Source organism: Stereum hirsutum, assembly GCF_000264905.1.
Source record: "Stereum hirsutum FP-91666 SS1 unplaced genomic scaffold STEHIscaffold_1, whole genome shotgun sequence".
Lineage (NCBI taxonomy): Eukaryota > Fungi > Basidiomycota > Agaricomycetes > Russulales > Stereaceae > Stereum > Stereum hirsutum.
In genome coordinates, this window is record NW_006763131.1 from 1,907,086 (window position 1) to 1,929,083 (window position 21,998).

General features: G+C 53.6%; 7 protein-coding genes across 7 annotated transcripts in view; 3 read left to right on the forward strand and 4 right to left on the reverse strand.

The window, feature by feature from the left end:
* Nucleotides 1-1,772: 1,772 nt before the first annotated feature.
* STEHIDRAFT_106866 (uncharacterized protein) lies at nucleotides 1,773-2,434 on the forward strand (the record flags this gene model as incomplete). Its single annotated transcript, XM_007298722.1, has 4 exons — nucleotides 1,773-1,929; nucleotides 2,008-2,087; nucleotides 2,136-2,270; nucleotides 2,306-2,434. 4 exons carry the CDS (start codon nucleotides 1,773-1,775, stop codon nucleotides 2,432-2,434), a joined length of 501 nt encoding a protein of 166 aa, XP_007298784.1.
* A 421-nt stretch (nucleotides 2,435-2,855) lies between these two features.
* STEHIDRAFT_47784 (alpha/beta-hydrolase) lies at nucleotides 2,856-4,076 on the reverse strand (the record flags this gene model as incomplete). The annotated part of the gene is made up of 5 exons (XM_007298011.1): nucleotides 2,856-3,213; nucleotides 3,280-3,434; nucleotides 3,502-3,633; nucleotides 3,708-3,841; nucleotides 3,923-4,076. The coding sequence occupies 5 exons, from the start codon at nucleotides 4,074-4,076 to the stop codon at nucleotides 2,856-2,858; spliced, it is 933 nt and encodes a 310-aa protein (XP_007298073.1).
* A 2,146-nt stretch (nucleotides 4,077-6,222) lies between these two features.
* Nucleotides 6,223-7,265, reverse strand: STEHIDRAFT_89217 (splicing factor 3a). The gene is made up of 5 exons (XM_007298212.1): nucleotides 7,199-7,265; nucleotides 7,138-7,145; nucleotides 6,975-7,088; nucleotides 6,534-6,917; nucleotides 6,223-6,479 (listed from the first exon to the last, which is right to left on the reverse strand). Exons 1-5 carry the CDS (start codon nucleotides 7,200-7,202, stop codon nucleotides 6,327-6,329), a joined length of 663 nt encoding a protein of 220 aa, XP_007298274.1. The 5' UTR covers nucleotides 7,203-7,265; the 3' UTR covers nucleotides 6,223-6,326.
* A 232-nt stretch (nucleotides 7,266-7,497) lies between these two features.
* STEHIDRAFT_46157 (nucleic acid-binding protein) lies at nucleotides 7,498-12,802 on the forward strand (the record flags this gene model as incomplete). The annotated part of the gene is made up of 15 exons (XM_007297904.1): nucleotides 7,498-7,740; nucleotides 7,815-7,919; nucleotides 7,979-8,395; nucleotides 8,471-8,695; nucleotides 8,757-9,173; nucleotides 9,234-9,575; nucleotides 9,632-9,837; nucleotides 9,889-10,723; nucleotides 10,777-10,838; nucleotides 10,889-11,081; nucleotides 11,142-12,047; nucleotides 12,105-12,258; nucleotides 12,329-12,494; nucleotides 12,549-12,599; nucleotides 12,664-12,802. 15 exons carry the CDS (start codon nucleotides 7,498-7,500, stop codon nucleotides 12,800-12,802), a joined length of 4,461 nt encoding a protein of 1,486 aa, XP_007297966.1.
* A 511-nt stretch (nucleotides 12,803-13,313) lies between these two features.
* On the reverse strand, nucleotides 13,314-18,920 carry STEHIDRAFT_46843 (uncharacterized protein; the record flags this gene model as incomplete). Its single annotated transcript, XM_007297959.1, has 8 exons — nucleotides 13,314-14,024; nucleotides 14,120-15,613; nucleotides 15,695-16,502; nucleotides 16,611-16,746; nucleotides 17,121-17,279; nucleotides 17,591-17,802; nucleotides 18,142-18,277; nucleotides 18,368-18,920. The coding sequence occupies 8 exons, from the start codon at nucleotides 18,918-18,920 to the stop codon at nucleotides 13,314-13,316; spliced, it is 4,209 nt and encodes a 1,402-aa protein (XP_007298021.1).
* Nucleotides 18,921-19,594: 674 nt separating this feature from the next.
* On the reverse strand, nucleotides 19,595-20,015 carry STEHIDRAFT_47625 (uncharacterized protein; the record flags this gene model as incomplete). Its single annotated transcript, XM_007298000.1, has 4 exons — nucleotides 19,595-19,695; nucleotides 19,747-19,775; nucleotides 19,833-19,890; nucleotides 19,952-20,015. 4 exons carry the CDS (start codon nucleotides 20,013-20,015, stop codon nucleotides 19,595-19,597), a joined length of 252 nt encoding a protein of 83 aa, XP_007298062.1.
* Nucleotides 20,016-21,378: 1,363 nt separating this feature from the next.
* The window catches only part of STEHIDRAFT_117349 (alpha/beta-hydrolase), a 2,610-nt gene continuing 1,990 nt past the window's right edge, over nucleotides 21,379-21,998 (forward strand). Inside the window, exon 1 of the mRNA XM_007298723.1 lies at nucleotides 21,379-21,801. Coding sequence (XP_007298785.1) covers nucleotides 21,526-21,801 — 276 coding nt within the window. The 5' untranslated portion in view covers nucleotides 21,379-21,525. The remainder of the gene's footprint in view (nucleotides 21,802-21,998) is intronic.

The following is a 21,998-nucleotide window of genomic DNA, read 5'->3' on the forward strand; positions in this document are numbered from 1 at the left end:
AAATCCCGTTGAACGCACGGAGATACGGTACCGGCACCGACGTCCGCCCGTGTCCTTCCATGCCCGCCCTCGAGCACTACGTAGGTGGCGCAGAATACTTAATGCGCCCGCAGACGACGACGCTGATGATGCCCGTAAGTATGGCACATGCCGGGTGCCCTGCCCTGACGTTCTCCTTCAAGTTCCAAGACCTTTGTCGCGCGCCAATTGCAATACAAGCTACATACCGAAAAAAGAAGGTATGTAGATGCATCTGGGGTCAAGATCCAAGATGATGTACGTGTCGTGGGATTCAAAGCGTGGGCATGCACATACTGAATCCGGCGGCGCGTTCATCCATCTGGTCCAGAGCTCGAGCCTTCCTTCCTGAAGCCTGAGGACGGAGAGGCTTGGGGAAGAGGGAAGGAGGAAGGAGGAAGGAAGACGGTGAACTCTTGTTGGAGCAAAATGGTTCTCGCGACTCCTTCCACTTGGTAAGTGGTTCTTACCTCACAACCGTGTTAAAATCTGTGCTCGCCCGGAGTCTCCCTTCGTCTGTCGCCGTTAAGCTTACAGTTTGAAGGGATCTGTTGTTGCCACAGGGGGACTTTCAAGCCTCAAGGTCCAGGTACTCTTTCCCCATTCCGCCTCTCGAAATCTCGCGGTTCGCGGTATGCAAGGGGATGCACAATGCGACTCTAAAATCTCCGGAGGGATCTGTGACGCCTCGAATCCGAGTCGTTCGTCGAGTCGAGTCGAGTCGAGATTCAGCCACCATCACTGCTTACCTATCAGAAACCCTATCTGACTATGATAGATATCCGTCGTGCCTTTCCTTGGTAAGTAGCACACGTCCTGCAGCTAGGATCCTGGGATGAGGATACCGGTGGCGGCGAAGTCTAGGTCTGGTCCTATTGTTTTTTCTGATAGTTGCAGCAGGACGTGTACGTCGTGATCCGAATGTGCTACGTCGGCGAGTCGCGACGCCACAACCTCGAGATATCGGCCATCTCAGGCTGAAGGTCGCGCAAACGGTCGGTGTACATAATCTGTGTATTCATACCGGTCGTCGTGAGTATCGCTGTGTGTCGACCAGTCATACTGCCCATTACATCTTCCTCTGCTTAAAATAGTGAAGAACATCACGTTGAATCCAAACACCGTAAATCTCAACCATTCGAGCCTCGAGTTAATTATTATCGAGCACTGGGACGGATCTCCCCACCGACTCGGAGCGTCGGGCGTGGAAATTTAATATTCATCGAGTCGCTGTCGCTGTCAACAGTCAACGCACTAGGACTCGACATGTACTACATAACAGCTCGACACCGACCAACCGACTGACGGTCTGCTCCCGCTCTTCCCGCCCGTAAGTGATAGATGCCAACGTTTACCATACCGTGGGCCCGTTGCGGTCGGAAGTCGGGCCCGGCGGGAGTAATGTGTGTGGACTGATGCAGAGCGGGAAGGTGCGGCAAATGGAGGCCCAAAATGCATCTGCGAGGGGAGGTAAGTAGACTTGGGAGGAGCTCGAGGGTACGGAAGTAGTGATTCATTGCGGGAAGAAGCAACATCTGAGGAATGAGGAGGAAGGCTCCCCATGATTCGCGGGGATCTCACACGAATCACGACTCGAACTCGTGCGGAAAGAAGGGGCATATTGCGCCCGATTGTACGTACTACTTATATATGCCAATGACTAGTTGACTGCCGACGTCAGAATGAACGAACGAATCAGCGAAATTCGAAGGAATTTAAATTAGGAAGACAGCTCTGCTACTGTAACATTCGTGATGTTTCCATCCGACGAATCAGAGCGAAGGAGCCGTTCGACGAATGAGATTAATCAGAGACGACGGCGAATCAGAGCAGGCCGAAGGTCAAATTGTGCAAAATCCGGCGGCGGATGTGTCCGCAGGCAGCTTTGTGATCTCGAGGTCAAAGAGCGGTGTGAGTGGACCAATGTGGAAATCTCAGGAGGACATCCAGAGCTCAAGTTTTTTTTGGTAATCAATCTGAATCTCACAGGTCAGGACCATATGAGCGCAGATGAGCGCATGCGTGAATTCCTCTCTCGCTCCGTCTTATTCAGATGCGCCAAAGAAAAGGTAAGTCGGAATTGGCAAAAGAAAAGGGCTTCTCGACTCTAAGGACAGAAGATGCAGACTCCGACTTATTACCTCGAGGCTCTCGACCCGCGTTCTTTCAGGGCCGTCGGCGGTCTGCTTCGAAGTGCGACGTCGGACATTTTAACATCTGCACAAATAAAGCAAGATATCGATGACGATGAGGTCAGCATGGCTTTTGGGTCTGAGAATGTGTACAGGCGCTAAGTACAGATCTCGGGGCGCGTGTAGCGATGGGTTGCGTATACATGGTGGAGGGTACAACGGAGACTGTCCGTGGTCAAGAAGAACAAGAGAAAATGGCGTGGCGTGTCCGTGGAGGGGCGTAACAGGTTGAATCTACAAATCCCAAGAAAGAGAAGGAGAGAAAACCAAGATGGATGAGGTGGTGAGCAACGAGTGTGCGGAAGTCGAGGAAGGGGGGAGGGGCATGAACAGCGGGCAACGATAGATAGCTATGCGTACAGGGGTAGCCATGAATGCGAGTGAGATAAGAACGAGAAGGGAAGAAGTGAATCGGAAGGAGCAGGGAAGGATAGAGGAGAAATATCGTGAACAATGAGGGAACTGATTCTGGGTAGTCCGAGATCGAGAATGCTTCAATACGAAGAGTCGTTGTCACTACTGGAATCGGAGCTAGGGGTTTGATAAGAGCGAAGGAGCTCCTCGTATGGGGATGTCACGGACGAAGGGACGGGCGGCAGAGAGCGTTTTCCACTGTTGGAGGCGATCCAGTCGTGCAGGATGGTGTTAAACCTGTCGACAACGCATGTATGAGAATCGTACAGTGTCTCGATGACAGCAAGCAAGCGAGACGTACTGCTTAGAATGCGTTACGCAGGAGAAGTGAGGGCTGTTCGGAATATGCGTTATCCTCGCATCGACGTTCGCATCCTTGAGCGACGCATGCAGCTCTTCCAAATACTCCAAAGGATATGCGATATCCGCGCCGCTATGGATAAGGAGGATGGGGCATTTTACTTTCATCAAGTTTTCGCGGCAGTGGGGCTCGCGCTTGGTGAAGAAACCGACAAGGATGTCGTATGCCTCGTCGAGGTTGTCGCGTCTCCAGTTGCCAGTCGCCTGAGGAACGGCAGACGAGACCAGGCTGTTGGCCACAGGACTTTGAGATCATGAGAATATTGAGAAGTAACGGGGCTACAGCCAGACGTACGGGGAGATTATGCCATGTGTCGTATTGTTGAAGCCCAGCTGCACAGCTCCATAGACCGCATCGGTGAGTGCCTCTTCGTCGATGTAGTTAGGGTTCTCGTATGCCTGTGCCCAGCAGTCGTAGACTTCCTGACGACCTTCGGCCACGTCTTGAGGCTAGTAGGTCCGAGAATGAAGAGTTAGCTCACGCGATAGAGCAGATGGCAGAAAACTTAGAACGCACCTCTCGTAGTGGTAGAGGTGAGAGCATAAGAAGAGACAGGACGAGCTGCGGGTAGTCCATAGCGAGTGACAGACCCGCACATGCGCCCATCGACAGACCGACTATATGACATGGTGGAAGTTGTAGTGCGTTCTATTCGAGACAGCGGGAGAAGTTTGAGTACAATGGAGTTCGAACATGATGCTTAGGAATGGAAGGTCTCCCACCATAACTGAAGCAATGTCCCGAGCCGCGTCTGTCCGGTTATAGTCCTTGGGAACGGGGCCCACGGTGTCACCATGAAGTCGAGAGTCCATAGCTACGAGGTTGAATCTTCGCAGGGAGGCATTCGAGAACTGCACTGCGGAGCAAAAAAGGGAATGCAAAAGAAAGTTAGTCCCACCGTCCATATCATTCAGATATCGCGCTTCCAAGGACTCACGGTGGAATATCTGCTGTGGAATATAGACTGGGTGAATGAAGAAAAGAGTTGGCAGACTGGGGTCGATGGAAGGTGCCGAGGGATTTGTAGGCGTTGAAATGGTGTAATTGACCCGTGCGGGGCCGTTTGAATTACTAATCTCTACGAAAGGCATTGCTGACCAGGTTGGAAAGGGTGTCTGTGGGTAGAGGGATGGGAGGAGACGTCAGAGGTAGGGCGGCGTCATCCACGCGTCGCTCTTTGACTTTTATACGAAGAGATTCCTCACCTAACCCTATAAGCGGAAGGTATTAGGCACCGCTAATCCGAACTTCGTCGTCGAACAATTCATTGGAAATGGTTTAGGAACCCAATCACAACGCAAATCCACATCGCCGGTCTACATAAGCACTGCAAAGGCCCGATAAAACTTGCCCCTGCAAAGCTAGGTCGATGATTTGATCCAGCCGCCGAAACAACCGAGAACACAGGGGACCGGTCTGGGGAGGGAAGCCCTCCGTATTATCCCTCTTCTATTCCTTCCCTCTTTGGGCGTACCGTGGATTTTGTGCTTGCATTCCGTCACTGGTTGCATATGGAAGTCTCAGTTGCATCAGCATCTGCTATAGTTAGTAGAACAAGGGAAGACGGGAGGCGGGTGTCGTTTCTGCTTCGACCGAGGTGGAACAGGCCGTAGCCGAGCGCACCCGCATTGTTGCTGGAAAATCGGAGCTGCATTTAGGCGCTAAAAACGGGTGCGCAAGTTCACGACCCAAAGAGTCCGGGGAAACGGGTCCAGGGCGTCGGAAACAACTGAAATTTCCCCATTTGGATTCGTATTCCCCGCACTGTGTCCGCGTGCGGCGATCCATGCCTCCTGCGCTTTGACTCCAAAATGTAGAGGAGCAGCCAAGGAGCAGCTTGCCACAGAATCCATCAGTTTGTGATTTTCCGCATAACCAACACCACCAACGCAGCACTCGGATGCCGAAGTCGAGAAAAGCTGGCCGCTATTGTACGCGGCGACCAGCAGAAAGCTGTGACCGCGCGACTCTCTGATAGCCATATCAGTTGAAATGGAAAGCGCCGGTCCACCCATGCGTTCTCTGTGGACGGCTGAGCCCAAGCTGAGCCCAACGTCGCCTGTTGGAACACGGACAATATACTTACTTCCGTTGAGATATCGGTTGGATTCGATAAAACCCGCTGCAAAAGACGGATCGGGGACCAGAAGCAAACGCTAGAACGCCCATTCGAACAAATTCAGGCCTGAGGCCTGAGGGCCGAGGTCAGAAGTGTTTGACATCCAGCCTAGGGGTATATAAACACACTGAGCGATGAATTTGAGAATATGCCACATCCCGTATTTTTCTTAAGACATGATCCACTTTAATGGACAAAAGCCTCAGAGCCACCGAGCTGCAAATAAACATAGCGGGTGCCAAGTAAAGCGTCGGCGGTATGATTTCCTGTTTTTGCCAACATTTGCGGGGCGGGCGATCATTGGAATACCCTCGATCTACTGCGGCTTGCAGAGGTCGACTTTGTTGACTGCATCCGGCCCCCGTTTGAATCGGCGAACTAGGCCACCCTGGACAGTAGACGGCGAGTTGCTATCCATTAGCGGCGCATGTACGACGCAAGGGCGGCAATATTGTACATGAACGAACGTACTTTGCAGAGCCTTTTTTCCAAGCTCGTCCTCAAATGTTACATCTGTGATCTTCGCGGTAGATATAAAAATCGCAGGTACTCGCGGACAGCCCTGTCAAGGAAGCTGATGTAAAGGAAGCTGATGTATATGTTCAGTTATTCTGACTGTCCGTGACTAGGACTACGCACCACAATCCAGATGGGGCGGATCAGACACGGCTGGATTTCATTAGAGGCGGGTGCCAGGAAGACTAATATCGGGAGGATGCAACACCAAAAGCCAGCTCTTGAGGGCTCGAAGACGTTCTTTGGGTACTGTACATCGGGCGTGGTGAACTGAATGCATACTGCCACATAGCATGGAAGGTGTCCGTCGTAGAGGACATGCTGGTGCCCAACCACATAGAAGGGCGAGTAAGGTAACTGCATAAATGGTACTATGCAAACCCCGTCGAACTTATTATCGAGCCCAGGCGATGCATTATCGAGCCTTGACTATCTTTTATAATAGCGAGACGTACACAGATCGGAGGCGGGGAAGACCAGACTCACGTACTTGGCTGCGGAAGTATGCGCAACAAACTCACCTGGGGTCCACATTCTCCGGTATAAGTCGTTGTTTGTCATTGCCACAGTCCTCGGAAACTTTGATTGAGGTCATTGGCCTATCATTCACCCTACTGAAGCAGAATCATGAAACGTGCGGGTGAGAACATGCATAACGAGGCGACACCGGTTTACAGGGGAATGAGACAAGTAGATGACGATACAATCAGTAACCTAGACGGAACATGAACTGAAAACTGTACTGCTTGGTGTCAGGGTCCCAATGTGACCAATTCCAGTAACCAGCGTCGTCAGACTCGTCCTCAATCTCACGTGCAGGAATACGGAAAGCTATGGTCTCGTAGGGCTCTGCTGCCACCTATTCCTGAGTGTAAGTCGAGCATAGCCAGAAATGAATGATAATGGGACTTACGATGAGGTACTGGTAGGCCTTATTGGGTGGCTCCCGCTTCTGCTCCCATGCACTCATGAACCGTCTGCGAGGCGTCACTCCAGGCTTGATTTGTGGTAAATGAACCTGGACCATCATTCCCTCCTTCCCAGTATCTGTGTCTCGGACTTTGGTGACACGATAGCCTGGACGGCCAATTTTGAGGAATACCTTGCGCTGGACGGCTTGCTGCTGTGGCGCGACTTGAAGCTGGCTGTCCTTCATGTCGCGAGCGGCACGTCGCGCAAGGTTAGTTTGATGCTTCTTTCCCTGAGTGTGAGCCAGATAGGAGCCTTCATTGGTGTGAAGGGTCAAGCAGAGACGACATTCCAGTGACCCAAGATGGTTGCGAAGGATATAGGGATCCTGTTGAGAATACGTTCAGCAAAGATCGTTCATAACGAGTAGCTTTGGCGTGCGCACCTTGGCAAGGTCGATGGTCTCTAAGGCTAGCTTCCTCAGCCGTTCTCTCCTGTCAACATTGCTCTCCGATGCACCGGCAACACCACCTCCACCGAATTTTGATCCAACACGATTCTAGCGGACTGTGAGCTTCGGAATGAAAGAGCGGGCTCGTGCTACTGACCTGAAAGTCTAAACATCGATATTGAGCAGTCAATACAGAAAGAGTACTATACAAGACATACCCATTATATTCCACGAGACTGTCCTGGATGTAGGGTTGAAGGAGAACAATTACCGGCGTCGACGCAGAGTCGTGCGCGTCGTCCAAGAGTCGTCCAAGTTGGGACGGAAGGACGTCCGAAAGATAAGATAAGATTAGATCTGCTTTCGACTTGTCTTCTCCAGTCCAAAATTTCGTTCCGTTACCGCGACTTGCTCGCGTTTCGCTCTGTGGCCCAACTTACATCGCTCTCTTGGGCAGTCTACTCATCTGCAGCACTTGTACTTTGCTTGATATATATCTAGGACTCTGTGTTTTGCCATGGCTGTTAAAAAACGTCAGCTGGAGGACTCTACCTCTGTCCCAAAATCCAAGAAGACGAAGCTTGCCACAGAGGGTAAGAAAGAGAAAAAGGTCAAGCCCGACCAACCTACCCAGCACCCAGTACACACAGCACCAGAAGAGGTCGACTTTCCTCGAGGAGGCGGTTCGAGCTTCACTCCGCTGGAAGTGAAAACTATCCGAGCAGAAGCCGTCAAGGAAGCCAACGATGAACTTTTCAAAGTGAGCTCTCCTTGTATATTTATGTACATTTGTGCTAATAGTTTGAACCCTGACAGGATAAGGCGAATCTGAAGAAGCTCAAGAAGCAGCGCTCTAAGGTTGACGTGAAAGGGAAGGGGAAGGCTACAGGAGAAGGAATAAACGGTGATGCGCTTCGTATTGAACATCTAAACTATAAGGTGCGTCTTTCGCTCCTAGTTTCTGCAGCAACCCAAATGTATTTTGACCCTCCTCCCAGCGCATAGCAGTTGGAATGAAGATACTGGGACAGGTCGTTTCTGTTCAACCGCTAGCTCTCATCGTTTCCCTGCCTAATCAGCTCCTCGGCCACATCCCCATCACCCAAATATCCTCCGAGTTGACCACTGCTTTGGAAACGATGGACACCAACGAGGACGAAGGCATGTCTAGTGCAGGCGAGGACGATGATGAGAAGAAGACGTCTGCCGTTCCCGACTTACACGAGATCTTCGAACCTGGACAATATGTACGGTGTGTTGTGACGGCGGTTCACGAGGCAGGCTCTACGGAAGGGATGGCTGGTGTCGGCAGAGGAAAGAGTGCGGTGGAAAAGTCGAGTCGCCGAGTCGAGCTGAGCTTGTTGCCAGAGCAAGTGAATGAAGGTGTTGTCAAATCGGATTTGAAACCAGGTTTCGTGAGTTACATAGCACTTCTTTCACAGCACCTTTTTTTTTTTTTTTTTTTTTACGAATTCATCATTGTGCCCTAGACCATGTCCGCTGCTGTCAAAAGCGTGGAAGATCACGGATATATCCTGAACCTAGGACTTACCAACATATCCGGTTTCCTCTCGTCCAAAGAAGTCGCAAAATCCATTCCTGGAAAGGCCAAGTTACATGTCGGTCGGATATTGGACGTTAGCGTCGTGAAGCTTTCAAGCAACGGTCGAACCTGCACAGTCTCTGCCGATAGCGCTGGAAGAGCGTCGGCTTCGGTGAGTTTTTTCTATAGGGATGCACAGATGCCGGCATACTGATCTATAATGTCCTATCTAGTTGACTGAAGTGACGAGTGTCACCTCCATTCTTCCAGGCGAGCTGGTACAATGCCTCATTACAGCTGTGCTCCCCACCGGACTCAATTTTCAAGTTCTCGGCTTCTTCGATGGTATAGTCGACAGTTTCCATCTACCTCCCGGTGATCCTACGACTCTCTTCAAAATTGGCCAGAAAGTCAAGGCACGCGTTTTATACGAGATTCCAGGGCATTCACCACCTCGATTTTCCCTCTCTTTATCTCCACATATTCTTGCCCTCGATGTGAAGCATTCCGAAACAGAGGATGAGGCGGCACCAACCATCAAGGAGGCATATCCCATCGGTACGATTTTGGAAGCTGTCAGAGTTATTCGAGTGGAAACCGAGAGAGGACTGGTGGTCGAAGTTCGCCCAGGAATTCAAGGTTTCATCCATGTGAGTTCATCTCTCGTATCATTCACTCTTTCTGCGACATCACTCATGCGTCGACTGTAGATATCGCACGTATCGGACGATCACGTACCCTCACTTTCCCCTTCCTCGGGTGCATGGAAGCTCAACTCGACACATCGTGCCCGAGTGACTGGCTACCACCCCTTGGACGGCCTTCTACAGCTATCATTAAAGACGTCTATCCTTGAACAGAAGTTCTTGCAGGTGTCCGATGTTCAAGTCGGAGAGGTGGTCAAAGGGACCGTCAAGATCCTCACTGATACAGCCCTTTTTGTCTCCATTTCTGGCGCTGTGGACGGCGTCGTATTCCCAAATCACTATGCCGATATTCTATTGAAGCAGCCACAAAAGAGGTTCAAGCCGGGAGCCAACATCAAATGCAGGGTACGTCCGTGCATGCTGGTTGGGGTTACACAAAGAAAAACTCACACATCTATCAGGTATTCACGGTTGACCCAGAGCGAAGACGAATATCGCTTACGGCCAAGAAGACGCTTGTCGAGTCTGAGCTCCCCATCATCACCAAATTTGAAGAAGCGAAAGTCGGCATGCTCACTCACGCCGTCATCTTCCGAATTTCTGAGCGCCGGTTGCAAATCGAATTCTTCAACAATATCAAAGGCAGTGTTCCACAGAAGGAGGCCAGGTTAGTTATCATTGAAGGCTTTCTTTGTCCATGAGCTGACATCGGTTACAGCGATTCTGCTACGCCTCTCGCCACGGCGTTCTCCGTAGGCAAACCTGTCAAAGTACGCATTATTGCCGTTAATCCAGAAGACGGCCATATCACTGCCAGTATTCGACAAGCAACCGCTGGCTCCGAGCCAATCGTTGCAGATATCAGTGGCGTCGAAATTGGCCATACCGTCGACGGCGACGTTGCTGAAATCCATTCAGACAACGCTCTGATCATTCTCAAGTCTACTGGGATCCGAGCGCTATTATCTCTCAAGAACCTCGCCAATGCACGTAAGGTACCCGTTGCACAACTCCGTGGTGCCTTGAGCGTCGGCGAACACTTAGACGACCTCGTTGTGGTCTCGCGGAACCCGGAGAAAGGTATCGTCATTGTGGCGAATCGCCCCAAGACCAAGCCAGCTCTGGAACACAGCCATCCTCTGACTATCGACACTGTCGAAATCAGACAAGTCGTCGGCGGTCGCGTCCTGCGACATCATCGCAACGGCACGTTGCTCAAGCTCTCTTCTTCAGTCACTGGTACTCTGCATCCCACCGATGTTTCTGACAACTATGATGTGGGAAATATCTTCCCTCAAATTGATTCGATCGTCAAGGCTTCCGTGCTCAGTATCGACAAGGAGAAGAAACAGCTTGTCCTTTCGAGCCGGCAATCGAGGCTTCACCCGGACAATCACCCCGACGTCGTTGATCGCGAGATCAAAAGCGTTTCAGATCTCAAGGTGGGAGAAACCATTCGCGGGTTCATCAAGAGCGTGGCGGAACACGGGCTATTCGTCACTCTTGGTCGAGATGTCGATGCGCGCGTTCAAATCAAGGAGTTGTTCGACGAGGTTTGTTCTTCCCCGATCTTATTGATGCCCTTGCATCTGATTTTGTTCTGTAGTATGTTAAGGACTGGAAGCCTCGCTTTCAAGTCAACCAGCTTGTCAAGGGTCGTGTGCTAAGGTCAGATCTTGAATGATCCCCGGTTTATACCATCTAATACCCGATTATAGGATCGATGCTGAGAAAAAGCAGGTCGAGCTGACATTCCGCTCGGGTGACCTATCCCGCTCTAAACCTTCCATCACTCTTTCGGATCTGGAAGAAGGCCAAAAGATCGAAGGTCGGGTGAAGAGGGTCGAAGAGTACGGTCTGTTCATCGAGATTGACGGGTCCAAACTCTCTGGCCTTTGCCACAAGTCCGAGGTTCGTGGCTCTCTTTTTTTTTTGGTCAGAACATCTATGTACTAACTTCCCTCATTGAAGCTTACGGACAATAAGGACGCCGATGTCACCCTCGCGCTCAGGAGTTTCAGGGAGGGCGACCGAGTGAAGGCCCTCATTCGTTCGATCGACTTGGAGAAGAAGCGCATCTCCCTCGGTCTCAAGCCTTCGTACTTCGCTATTGAAGACCTTGAGGTCAACGATGACGACTCTGACGATGAGGCAGACCCAGAAGCACTTGGAGTCGTCGATAACGATGTCGAGATGTCTGACGACGGTGAGGCTCCTGAAGAGTCAGACGACGCTCCAGAACCCGACGTTGGCGAGGAGGGTCCCGACGGTGAGGATGAGGAAGAGGACGTGATGATGGCTATGGATGTAGACATGGCTCCTCTCGACCCAGTCAAGCCCATTACCACCACCACCACCACCCGCCCTCCCCCCGTTCCTTCCCTCAAGCTTCAAGGTGGCTTCCAATGGTCTACTACAGACGCTCTACCCGAGAACGACGACGAATCTGATGAATCCGACGATTCCGACGTCGGCGAGAGCGCTGACAAGAAGAAGAAGAAAAGGAAACGCAAGGAGATCGAGCTCGATGTCACCGCAGACTTGCAAACCAAGACGCCTGAGTCGAACGCCGACTTCGAGCGCAACTTGCTCGGCTCTCCCAACTCGTCCTTCCTCTGGATCCAGTACATGTCCTTCCAGCTCCAGCTGTCCGAAATCGAGAAGGCTCGCGAGATCGCGAAGCGTGCTCTGGCGACGATCAATTTCCGAGAGGAGCGGGAGAAGCTGAACGTGTGGATCGCGTTGTTGAACTTGGAGAATATCTATGGTACGGATGAGTCTTTGGAGGCTGCATTCAAGGATGCTGCGCGCCATTGTGACTCGAAGACCGTTCACCTCCGCCTTGCTGCGATTCTGGAGGAGTCCGAGAAACTCGAGGTAAGGTTCACGAGCGCGTTTTTTCCATGGGCCCTACTAACGAAATCACTCTTTCAGAAAACCGAAGAGCACTTCAAGCGCACCTGCAAGAAGTTCGGCCAGAGCTCAAAAGTGTGGACACTCTTCGGCGAGTTCTACTTCAAGCACGATAACACCGAGGAGGCGCGCAAGCTCCTGCCTCGCAGCTTGCAGAGCTTGGAGAAGCGGAAACGTACGTACCCTCCTACCTACTGCACCCTCTCCTTCAATTCGACGGGGTTGTTGACTTACTGTGTTTTCAGATCTCAAGACGATCTCCAAGTTCGCGCAGCTGGATTACAAGCTCGGTGACCCAGAGCGGGGCAAGACCATCTTCGAGGGAATCGTCGACTCACATCCGAAGCGTTGGGACTTATGGACGATTTATCTGGACATGGAGGCCGGCCAGAAGGACATCCAGCATCTGAGGTACGTCCGACTTTGCACTTTCCCTTGTCATCTTACCTGACGTTGGGCGATTAGGAATCTCTTCGACCGCGTCCTCGCTCAGAAGATGACCAGTCACAAAGCGAAGTATGCTCCCTCCTTACCATTCTCTATGCCTTGCCTTCGTCTGATGGAATTTTCTCCCTTGTAGGACTTTCTTCAAAAAATGGCTAGAGCTCGAACGGAGACTGGGAGACGAGGAGGGTGCCACTCTCGTGAAACAAAAGGCGATCGAATGGACACAGCGAGCAGCCAACAACGGTTCAGCAGAGGCGGAGGAGCAGGATTAGCCAGCCGTGTTGCGTTTATTGTTTGTTCCCCCGTTTTCGAGTAACTTATGAACATATGCGTTTGTTCATAAATGCATCCATGCATTCCGGGTCAATATGATAAGCGAGACATAGAGAGAGGGAGAGACGGCAGTACCGACAGAGAGTGATAGGGAGCGCGCGCGCGATATGAAAAAAAAAACGAAGAACGAAGAACGAAGATATGAAAGTCGAAGATATTGAGAGGTTCGAAGAGCAAGGAAATAAGTAAGGTAGCGTATGAGCAAAAAAAAGACAAACAGACAAACAAGTCATGGGACAGAGGAGATGGAGATGGAGAGAGAGGAGAGATATCAGACAGGCAAGGAGTGTGAGCGACAGCAGTGGGTCGAAAAGATATCAACATGGGTATAGATCTCATAGTTAATAGTAAGGAAATAGGGGGCACAAACAGAACACGACGACGATGACAGAATGGGAAAACGAAAAACAAGAAACAGTATGTAAGAAAATTCCACAAGGCGGCAACACGTTATGAACGTGACCGCATCCGCTGATGAGATGGGAACGAATTCGATTCCAGATCGCTACTGAGTGGTCGTCGGTTGGATAAAGATGTCGACAGCTGCCGCTGCAGCTCGTCGAACTCATTCGAATAATGGTCGTAGCCCAGCGCGTTGTCTGAGCTTAAACCGCTGAGGGGGCGATCGGAAACGGAAATCCCAGATATAGGCCGGTTGCTGCCGAACGCTGGGTCGTCCTCGAGCAGGAGCCCGATCTTGTGCGAAAGCTGCTCGTTCTCGCGCTTGAGGTTGTTATTCTCGTTGCTGAGCTGCTCGAGGAGAGACTCGTCATGTCCGCCACGGGCGATGATGAGCGCAGACTGCATGCGCTCGACCTCCTGCTCCAACTCCTCCATACGAGACAGACGCTCGTCAGCCTCCCGTTGGGCGACGACGAGGTTATCCCGCATGTGGCCGAGGTCTTTCTCCAGGGAGTCGATGCGCAGGCTCTGGTCCTTTTTGTCGTTGAGCAGACGTTGGATCTGGCGCTGAGCGTCGATGAGCTGCGTGCGCATGGCGTCGCTTCGTCCATCCTCGGATGGAGTGCCACGGCCATTGGTGCGCCGCGAGTCGGCGTTGGGCGTAGATGCGCGAAGAGAATCGATCTCGGCAAGGAGGCTAGTATTCGTCGCGCGCTGCTTCATCAATTCGTCTTTCATGCGACGATTTAGGCGCTCGGTCTCCCTAGAAGTTAACGCACACACGGGAGTTTAGTACAAAGTCGGCATATGGACGCACACTGACGATCACACTTCAAGAGATGATGATGATATACGTACTTGACACAGTGAACAGCCAGACGGTAATCGTCTTCGAGCTGCTGGACGCGAGCCTTGAAGTTCCGCTCCGTCTCCTCGACCTTCCTCTCCGCCTCGACGACGCGAGCCTCGCTCATGAAGCTATCGCCCGTCGCCGGACTATAACTCGGGCTCTGCGTCGACCGCAACCTATCCAACTGAGTCGACAACGCGCTCATCTGCGCCTCCGCGTCCTTCTTCTGCCTCAACACGCTCTCCATATCCTTCCTCGACTGCTCCTGCATGCGCGAGAAATCCGCAAGACGGCCCTCGAGCTCCGCCAACCTCGAGGACGACTCGGACGGCAAGCCATCGTTATCGAGCACGATATCGTTCTCGGCCAGATAATTCCTGAGCATGCCCAACCTGAGCCCCGCATCGTCCGCCTCCTTCGCCTTCTGCCTCACATCCGCCTCCCGCACCGCCAGATCCTTCCTCAACCTCCCCGCATCCGCGAGCGTATTCGACAGCTGCGCCCTCAACCCGACGATCTGCGACCTCAGCGCCATCTGCTCCGTCTCGCCCTCCCTCGCCCTCCTCCTCTCCTGCGAAAGCTCGCCATGCGAATCGTCCAAGCGCTGGCTGACCTCCTTCAGCATGCCCCGCAACGAAGCGACCTCCGCCTCGAGCACCTGCACCTTCTCCGCATGTCCACGCAGGTGTCGATCCTCGTCCGTCTTCAGATCCCGCTGCGTGTCCAGGAGCTCGCCGAGTCCGCCCGTAGTCAACGCCCGGAACGCGTCTGCCTCCTCTCGCGACTTGGCCCACGAGTTCTCCGTGTCCGTAAGCCTCGAGCGCAGATTATCGACCTCGGCCGTCTTCGACTCCAGTTCCCCCCTCAACTCCGCCACGTCCGCCTCAAGCTGCGATATCGTCTCCCTCGAGCGCATATTTTGTTCGTCGACCTCTATAGCACGCGCCATAGCCGTCTGCAGCGCCGTGCGCGTCTGTTCCAGCGCACGAGCGTGCTGGTCCCGCGACACGGTTGCCTCCTCGAGCTGTGACTGCACATGATGATGGTCCGCCTCCCTCTGCTCGACGATCGAAGCCTGTGAGAGCAGCCGATCCGCATGATCCCTCAACGACGCCTCCAACTCCGCATGTCGTTCCTGCAACTCCGTATGTTCCCTCAACGTCCGACTATGCGAGTCCGTGAGCACGTCCGAATGCCTCGCCGCCTCGCTCGCGCGCGTCTCCGCCTGCTCCAGTAACGTCGTCTTCAGCTCGAGCGTGTCGTTCAGGTCGGCTACTTTGCGCTCCTGGAGCGCCCGTTCCGTGAGGGCTGTGGTGAGTTGCTGTTCGAGTTCTGCGAGCCGTTCGCGGTCGAGACGGCCGATGTCGGATTCGGACGAGGCTTCGAGTGCGGCGAGCTTTGCGCGGTAGTAGGCGGCCTCTTGAACGGCGCTGGCCCGCTGACGTTCGGCCTCGTTGATACGGTCCGAGGCATGTCGAGCTTGATCTACGACGGTGGCCTAATTCAATATTATCCCAAAAGAGAACGCATTCAGAATCAGTCCAAAGCACAAAAAAAAATCCTAAGAAGAGAAACACACCTGAAGTTTCGCCCTCAACTGTTTCAAATTAACCACCACCTCCGCAACCCTCGGCTCCCTCTTCCCTCTCCCTCCTTCCTGCCCGTCCTGCTCCTCATCATCATCCCCATCCCCATCCCCATCGACATAAACGAACCCCGACTTGGCCGCCTTCGCCAGCGCAGCCCGCATCCACTCCTCCCTCTTCCTCATCCCCTCAATCTCCACATCCTTCACTCTCAGATCCCGCATCACGTCCTGCGATTTCCCGTGGCCGTGGCCGTTAACGAACCCATTCGCAGAAACCGGCGAGTTATTCGGTGAGCTCGAGGCGGTATCCGTCTGTTGTTGTTGTCTGACTAACGGACTCGCGCTCCTCGTCTCCGACCGACTCATAATCACCGACGCCATATTCTGCGGCTGTCCCTGCTGACCCTGACTTTGACCCTGGCCACCGGACGGCGAAACCGCACGAACGACCGTCGGACTCGCCGCCCGCCCCTGTCCCTGGTCCGGCGAAACCATCCTCTCTCTGACCACGTTCTCCCTCTCCCCTCCAGACGACTCGTACCCCCCCTCGCCATCCTGCCTCATCGGCGCTTTTCCCTTCCCATTCCCGTTCCCCATCCCATTCACATTGCCGTTTCCATTCATCATCGCCTTCCCACCACCCCTTCCATTCGGCGGCGACACCGCCCTCCTCAGCTCATCCACCACATCGCCTTGTCCCTGTCCCATTCCTCCCTGTCCCATCTGCTGACCCTGCTGCTGTTGTAATGACATCTGCTGTTGCTGCTGCTGCACCATCTGCTGCTGAGGCGACATCGCCCTCCCTCCCAACACCCCCGACTGCGCCGACTGCACCGACGCAGATGGATGATGATGCAGGTGCGCTTGTTGTTGCTGCTGCTGCTGTTGCTGTGAGAGTATATTTGACCCGGGACCGGAGCCGGAGATGGGATCGGCGGAGGACTTGCGGGAGGGTCGGGAGGGGTTCGCGTTGGGATTAGCGCCATTGCTTGATTTGGAGCCGTCGGCGGGGGGTGGTTTTCCTTCTGGGTACTTGATGTGTTCTATTCCATCATTTTCAAAGATTGATGATTCAAACAAAAAGAAACGGACATGATAATGAGTGAATGAAATAAAAATAAAATGACAGGGCCAAGGGTCCCAAACGAAGAAAAGATGCCTTCCCGTAGAGAAAAATAATATGCTTATTCGACGCGATCACCACTCAACCAAACTCAGAGATGAAGAGCGCAGCTCAATGGTTGACTGCTACCTTCATCTCCGAGCGTCGTTGAGCAGCGATCGCATTGAACCAATGACGAATAGACTCGCATTGAATCAACGACGAATAGACTTCGCATCGAATCAACGCTAAACAATCTTATATTTTCCCTCCAGAAAGTCATCCAAGTAAAGAAAAGCAAAGAAAAAAACGCACTAGTATCCAAAACATGTATAAGCGCAGGCTCGTCCGGCTTGCTCACCGCATACGACTCCCCCCCGAGCACGAACACTCTCGTGCCGCTCGAGGCCATGGCGTGTCCCGAGCGCGGACTGGGCGAGGGACCCATGTTTTGGAACATGAACCATCGTTGATCTGGAAAAATTCAACAAGGATTAGGATGCGTGGGTTGGAGGTTTGTTGATGGGAGGAGGGGAGGGGAGGGGAAGGGGAGGGAGAAGGATCATGATCATCATTTAGTGAGCATTCATGGATGAACGAAAACCGAAAACAGGAATGGTAACGAATAATCCAATATGCCGGCCCAAATTCGGAAAATACAAATCTCAAATCTCAAACCCCAAACCTCAAGCTCAAGCTCAAGCTCAAGCTCAGCCCTCTCAACCCCCCAAAAAAGTGCGATCCCCAAACTTCAAAACCTATCAAAAAGCGAAAAAAAAACTCACTAGTAACCTTAAACGCCGCCAAGTCTCCCAAATCCTTCCCATCCACCCCCCGTCCTCCATACACATAAATCACATCATCCACCACCGCCGCCGCATGTCCCTCTCTCGCCGACGGAATGAAGCCTATACATTTCAGTTCGGACCAGCGTCGGGTGTTGGTGTCGAAGGCCCAGGTGTCGTTGTAGTGGTATTGGCCGTCGGTGCCGCCGAAGCTGTGTTGTGATGCACGATGCACGATAGAACGAGGGGGAGGAGAGCGAAGGAAGGAGGAGGGAAGAAGGGAAAAGATGTGTGATGAGGACGATGTGACGGTCTCCAGGGTAGAACGAGTAAAACACGAACATGATGATGCGATCTCCATAAGTCACACAGACATGGCCCGTCCTCCGCGCGGGCCTCTCGGAGTTTTGAGGATCCATGAGTTCCCAAGTCGCCTTTGTTTTCACTACAGCGAGGGCCCGTTAGAGGTATTAGGCTTAGGCGGCGGAGCGGAAGGGGGGAAGGGAAGATGAAAGGGACAAGGAGACTGACGTGAGTTGAGGTCAAACGACCAGAGATCATTCAAGAATTCGCCGTCGACTTGACCGCCGAAGACAAAGAATCGCGAGCCGACCATCGTCACCGCATGTCCGTACCTACCGAGCGGTTTTGGCCCCGAAACGACGACACGGGACCATTCGCGGGATACTGCTCAATCACAAGTTCACCGATAAGTACAAAGGACAGCCAGACAGACAGACATGCAAAGAGAGGGGGGAGTGAATCAGCGCTACGTACCGAGGTTAAGCAAATACAACGAATCATCCTGCTTATCCGTCGGCCTCGCCCTCGGATCCGTCTTCGTATCTCCCCCCCAAACCACAAGCACACTACTCACCAGCGCACTCGCATGTCCCACACGGGGACTCGGCATCTCGCCCGTCGTCTGCAACAACGTCGCGCTCAGATCGCGGGTACTAAACACATAGAGATCGTTCCGCGCTGACTCGTGCACGAGCCCTCCGAAGAGGAAGATCTCGCCGCCGGCGGTGGCGGTCGCGGGGAGGGCGTGGCCGTAGCGCGGGAAGGGGGAGGGAGAGGGGGTCGTTGGGGGGACTATGCCGGGTTTGGGGAGGACGACGGGGGGTTGGAGGTGTAGACGGCGGGCGGACCAGGGGTAGGCTGGGCGGGAGGGAGGTTGTTGTTGTTGTTGCTGCTGCTGTTGCTGCTGCTGTTGTTGTTGCTGTTGGAGGGGCGCGGGCTGCTGTTGAGGTTGTTGTTGGAGCTGGCTGGGCGGTTGCGATGCGGACCCATTAGGGACGGGTGCGCCGGCGACGGGGCTGTTGCCCATAGAGCGTGCTTGGCCTGGGGGCCCCTGGCTCATGTTGGGAGCCATGGCCTGCTGGGAGGAGCTGTGGGTGAGGGAGAGAGGAAGAAAGGAGGGGGAAGGCGGTGTGGTAAGAGGAGGTGATATATCAGACGCGAACGGGCGCACTTACACGTCATGAAGAATATTATCCTTGGCCGAGCCTGACAACGGCGGCTGCTGCTGCTGGGGGACTTGCTGTGGGTGCTGCTGCTGCTGCTGTTGCTTGTCCTGTGAAGTAGATATTGTGAGGGGGAGATAGTGGGTTATCGCGGGGGACGACGCACGGACTGCTTCTTCCTGGAGAAGAAGGACATTCTCCTGACCCTTACACCGATGATTGACGAAATGGTGGATGGAAAGGGAGCGGGGACTGCGAATTAGAGGGGATTATTGAACGGAAGGAGCGGTGGTGAACAGGCCCGGCCTGTGCTATCACAACAACGCAGGCTGCCAACGCTTGCACGACCGAACAGCACTCAACACGCCGAGTCCTATTTGGCCCTGTTGTGCCCTTCCCTTTCTGTCCACCCTCGTTTCGTCCCCGCAGCACCATTGCCCTTTCCTTAACCGCTCTCACGAAATTATATTCGCTCACTCAGCACCAATTATGAGTACTACTGTATGTGCGGCCCAAACACCCTCATATCTGTCTACTCTCATTCGTTCCATGTAATCACATCTCCCTGCTCTTCCGATTCGTGGTCTCGCTTTCTGTGCATCATCAGTCTATCCCGCGATGGAAACAGTCTGTTGCATTCTATGCGCAAAATAGTCAAGTCGAGTTCGCCTCCGCCGTTCGACGACTCACTGTCGAATGCGCATATGAAGATGGGCGTTCTTCCGGACGGACGTCGTCAGTCATTATTGTGGGTGGGTAGCGGAAGGCGAACTTACTGTCCCGGGTCGGTTATCTTTGCGACTTCGGTCTTGATTTGTTCGGGCGTAGTAGAGGCTGCGAGTCGTTCAGCTTTTCTGTATCATCTCATCTCACGGAATATAATATTGATATTGACCATCTTGGACCGCGGGTCTTGAAGGAAGAACGGAGGGTAACTTGGGTTGTGTCAGTGCAGCCATGGATGCACTTCGGAGGTGGCAAGGAGAGAGAAAGTGTGGCGCCCAACATACTCACTCCGGGATCGTCACGCATCTTATGCATGTCACAGAAAGGTACAACACCGGTCTAATTGTGGCTGTTGAATTCTCAAGCGGCGGCCATTGCATGCCATGAGGTTCGAGGAAAGGAAGTCAGACCGCTCTGTACTGTACCTTACCTCCTCTTCAACATCCCATCCTCCAATACAGCATTGCTTGTCGTCCGACTTACATACCATCAAGTTCTTGAATTTTATCTTACAAGCAGTCTGAGTGTGGCGCCAACCAATCCTGTCACTGTCACGCTCCGCCCTCCGAGCACCCTCGTCATGGCCCTGACAATGACAGTGCAAGCCTCTCGGAGTCGGAACCTGACGCGCTCCCCCTCCACCTTTTTCCTTCTTTTCCTTCTCCTTTTTAGTCTACGTCGAGAATGACCACTAGAGACAAACCACAACCCACACACAAACGCACCCTCTCCTCCCGCCTCAATTCTCTGCTCAGTCCCCAAGACCCTGGTCCCAGCACAAGCCGAACAACGCAACTGCTCGACGTGCCGAACGGACTTGGACGCGGACGCGGAGCGAATATCAATATTCCTTCCAGTAGCACTGCGGACTCGGACATGCGTACACCACGACTTGGGCTGCCTTCTCCTTCTCCTTCTTCAGCTGTTGCGTCGAGTGCTGCTTCCGGTGCGGCTAGACTACCCAATAGTGCCAAGAAACCCAAACAGCAGAAACCCAAACCCCACCTCGACCTCTCCCCCGCCTCCCTATCCCTATCCATGTCAATGTCCATACCCTCCCAACCTTCCTCCGCACTCCCTTCCCCGCTAAAGTCTCCTCTCCCCGTCTTACGCTGGTCCGGGTCCGGGTCCAGTTCCACACACCCACACCCTCATAAATCGACAACGCCAACGTCGAGTTCATCGAGCTTGAATGCTTCGCCGGGTTCTTCGCGCTCGGGATCGCCTCTGTCTGCGTTACATGACGCTTTGAATTCTGAGCTGCCTACTTCCCCGCATGCGTCCTCGATACAACCGCCTCCTGAAGTCCACCAACACCCACAACACCACCATACTCACCCACAGCACCCTCACCAACCTCATTCACAACAGCACGATCAAGAGAGACAACACCAACACAACTCCATCCCCTCACACTTCCTCGCCCGTTCACCCACCTACCTCCGTACCCTAACCCTCTCCACCCTCCCCACCTCCTCCATATCCTCCATTCCCTCTCCTTCTTATGCGTACCACACGCGAAATGAACATCCCCCCTCCTCGGGTTCGGGCTCGGGTTCTGGTTCGGGGGCAGGTTCAGGCTCTGGTTCAGGGGCGGGGGCAGGTTCGGGGGCAGCCTCAGGTTTAGGGTCATGGGCCATCCCCGACTCGACGATCACAGTCGCTCATTCCCCACCGACCCGCTCATCACTCGATACCCTCCGTTCTTTATCCCTGCACTCTCCCACTGCTACCAGCACACATATGCACGAACCGCCCCTCCGACGTACCCGGAGCAGAAACAGTCGACAAGATACATCGAATGGGAGTGTGGATATAAGGGAGTTCACGACGAGTGCGACGAATGCGGCGTGGAAGTGGTGGGCTGGGGCTGGCGAGGCGGGCGCAGAGACCGAGGTTGAAGGGAATGAAGGGAAGGGGGGGAATGGAGGGGATGGAGGAAAGGAGGCGAGTGAGAGTGAGAGGAGTGAGAGGTTGTTGGCGGAGCACGACCGGGCGCCGACGGAGGAGGAGGAGAGGGTTAAGATGCAGAGGAAGTGTGCGTTCCCTCCCCTTTCTCCCCATCGTATCCATTTGTGAGGGCGTCCGGCGTAATATCAATACTAACATCCCCAACCCTCCCCCTTCCCGCCCACCCTTCCCACCCGCTCCCCGCTCGCCCGCCCACCCTTCCCACCCGCTCCCCGCTCGCCCGCCCACCCTTCCCACCGCTCCCC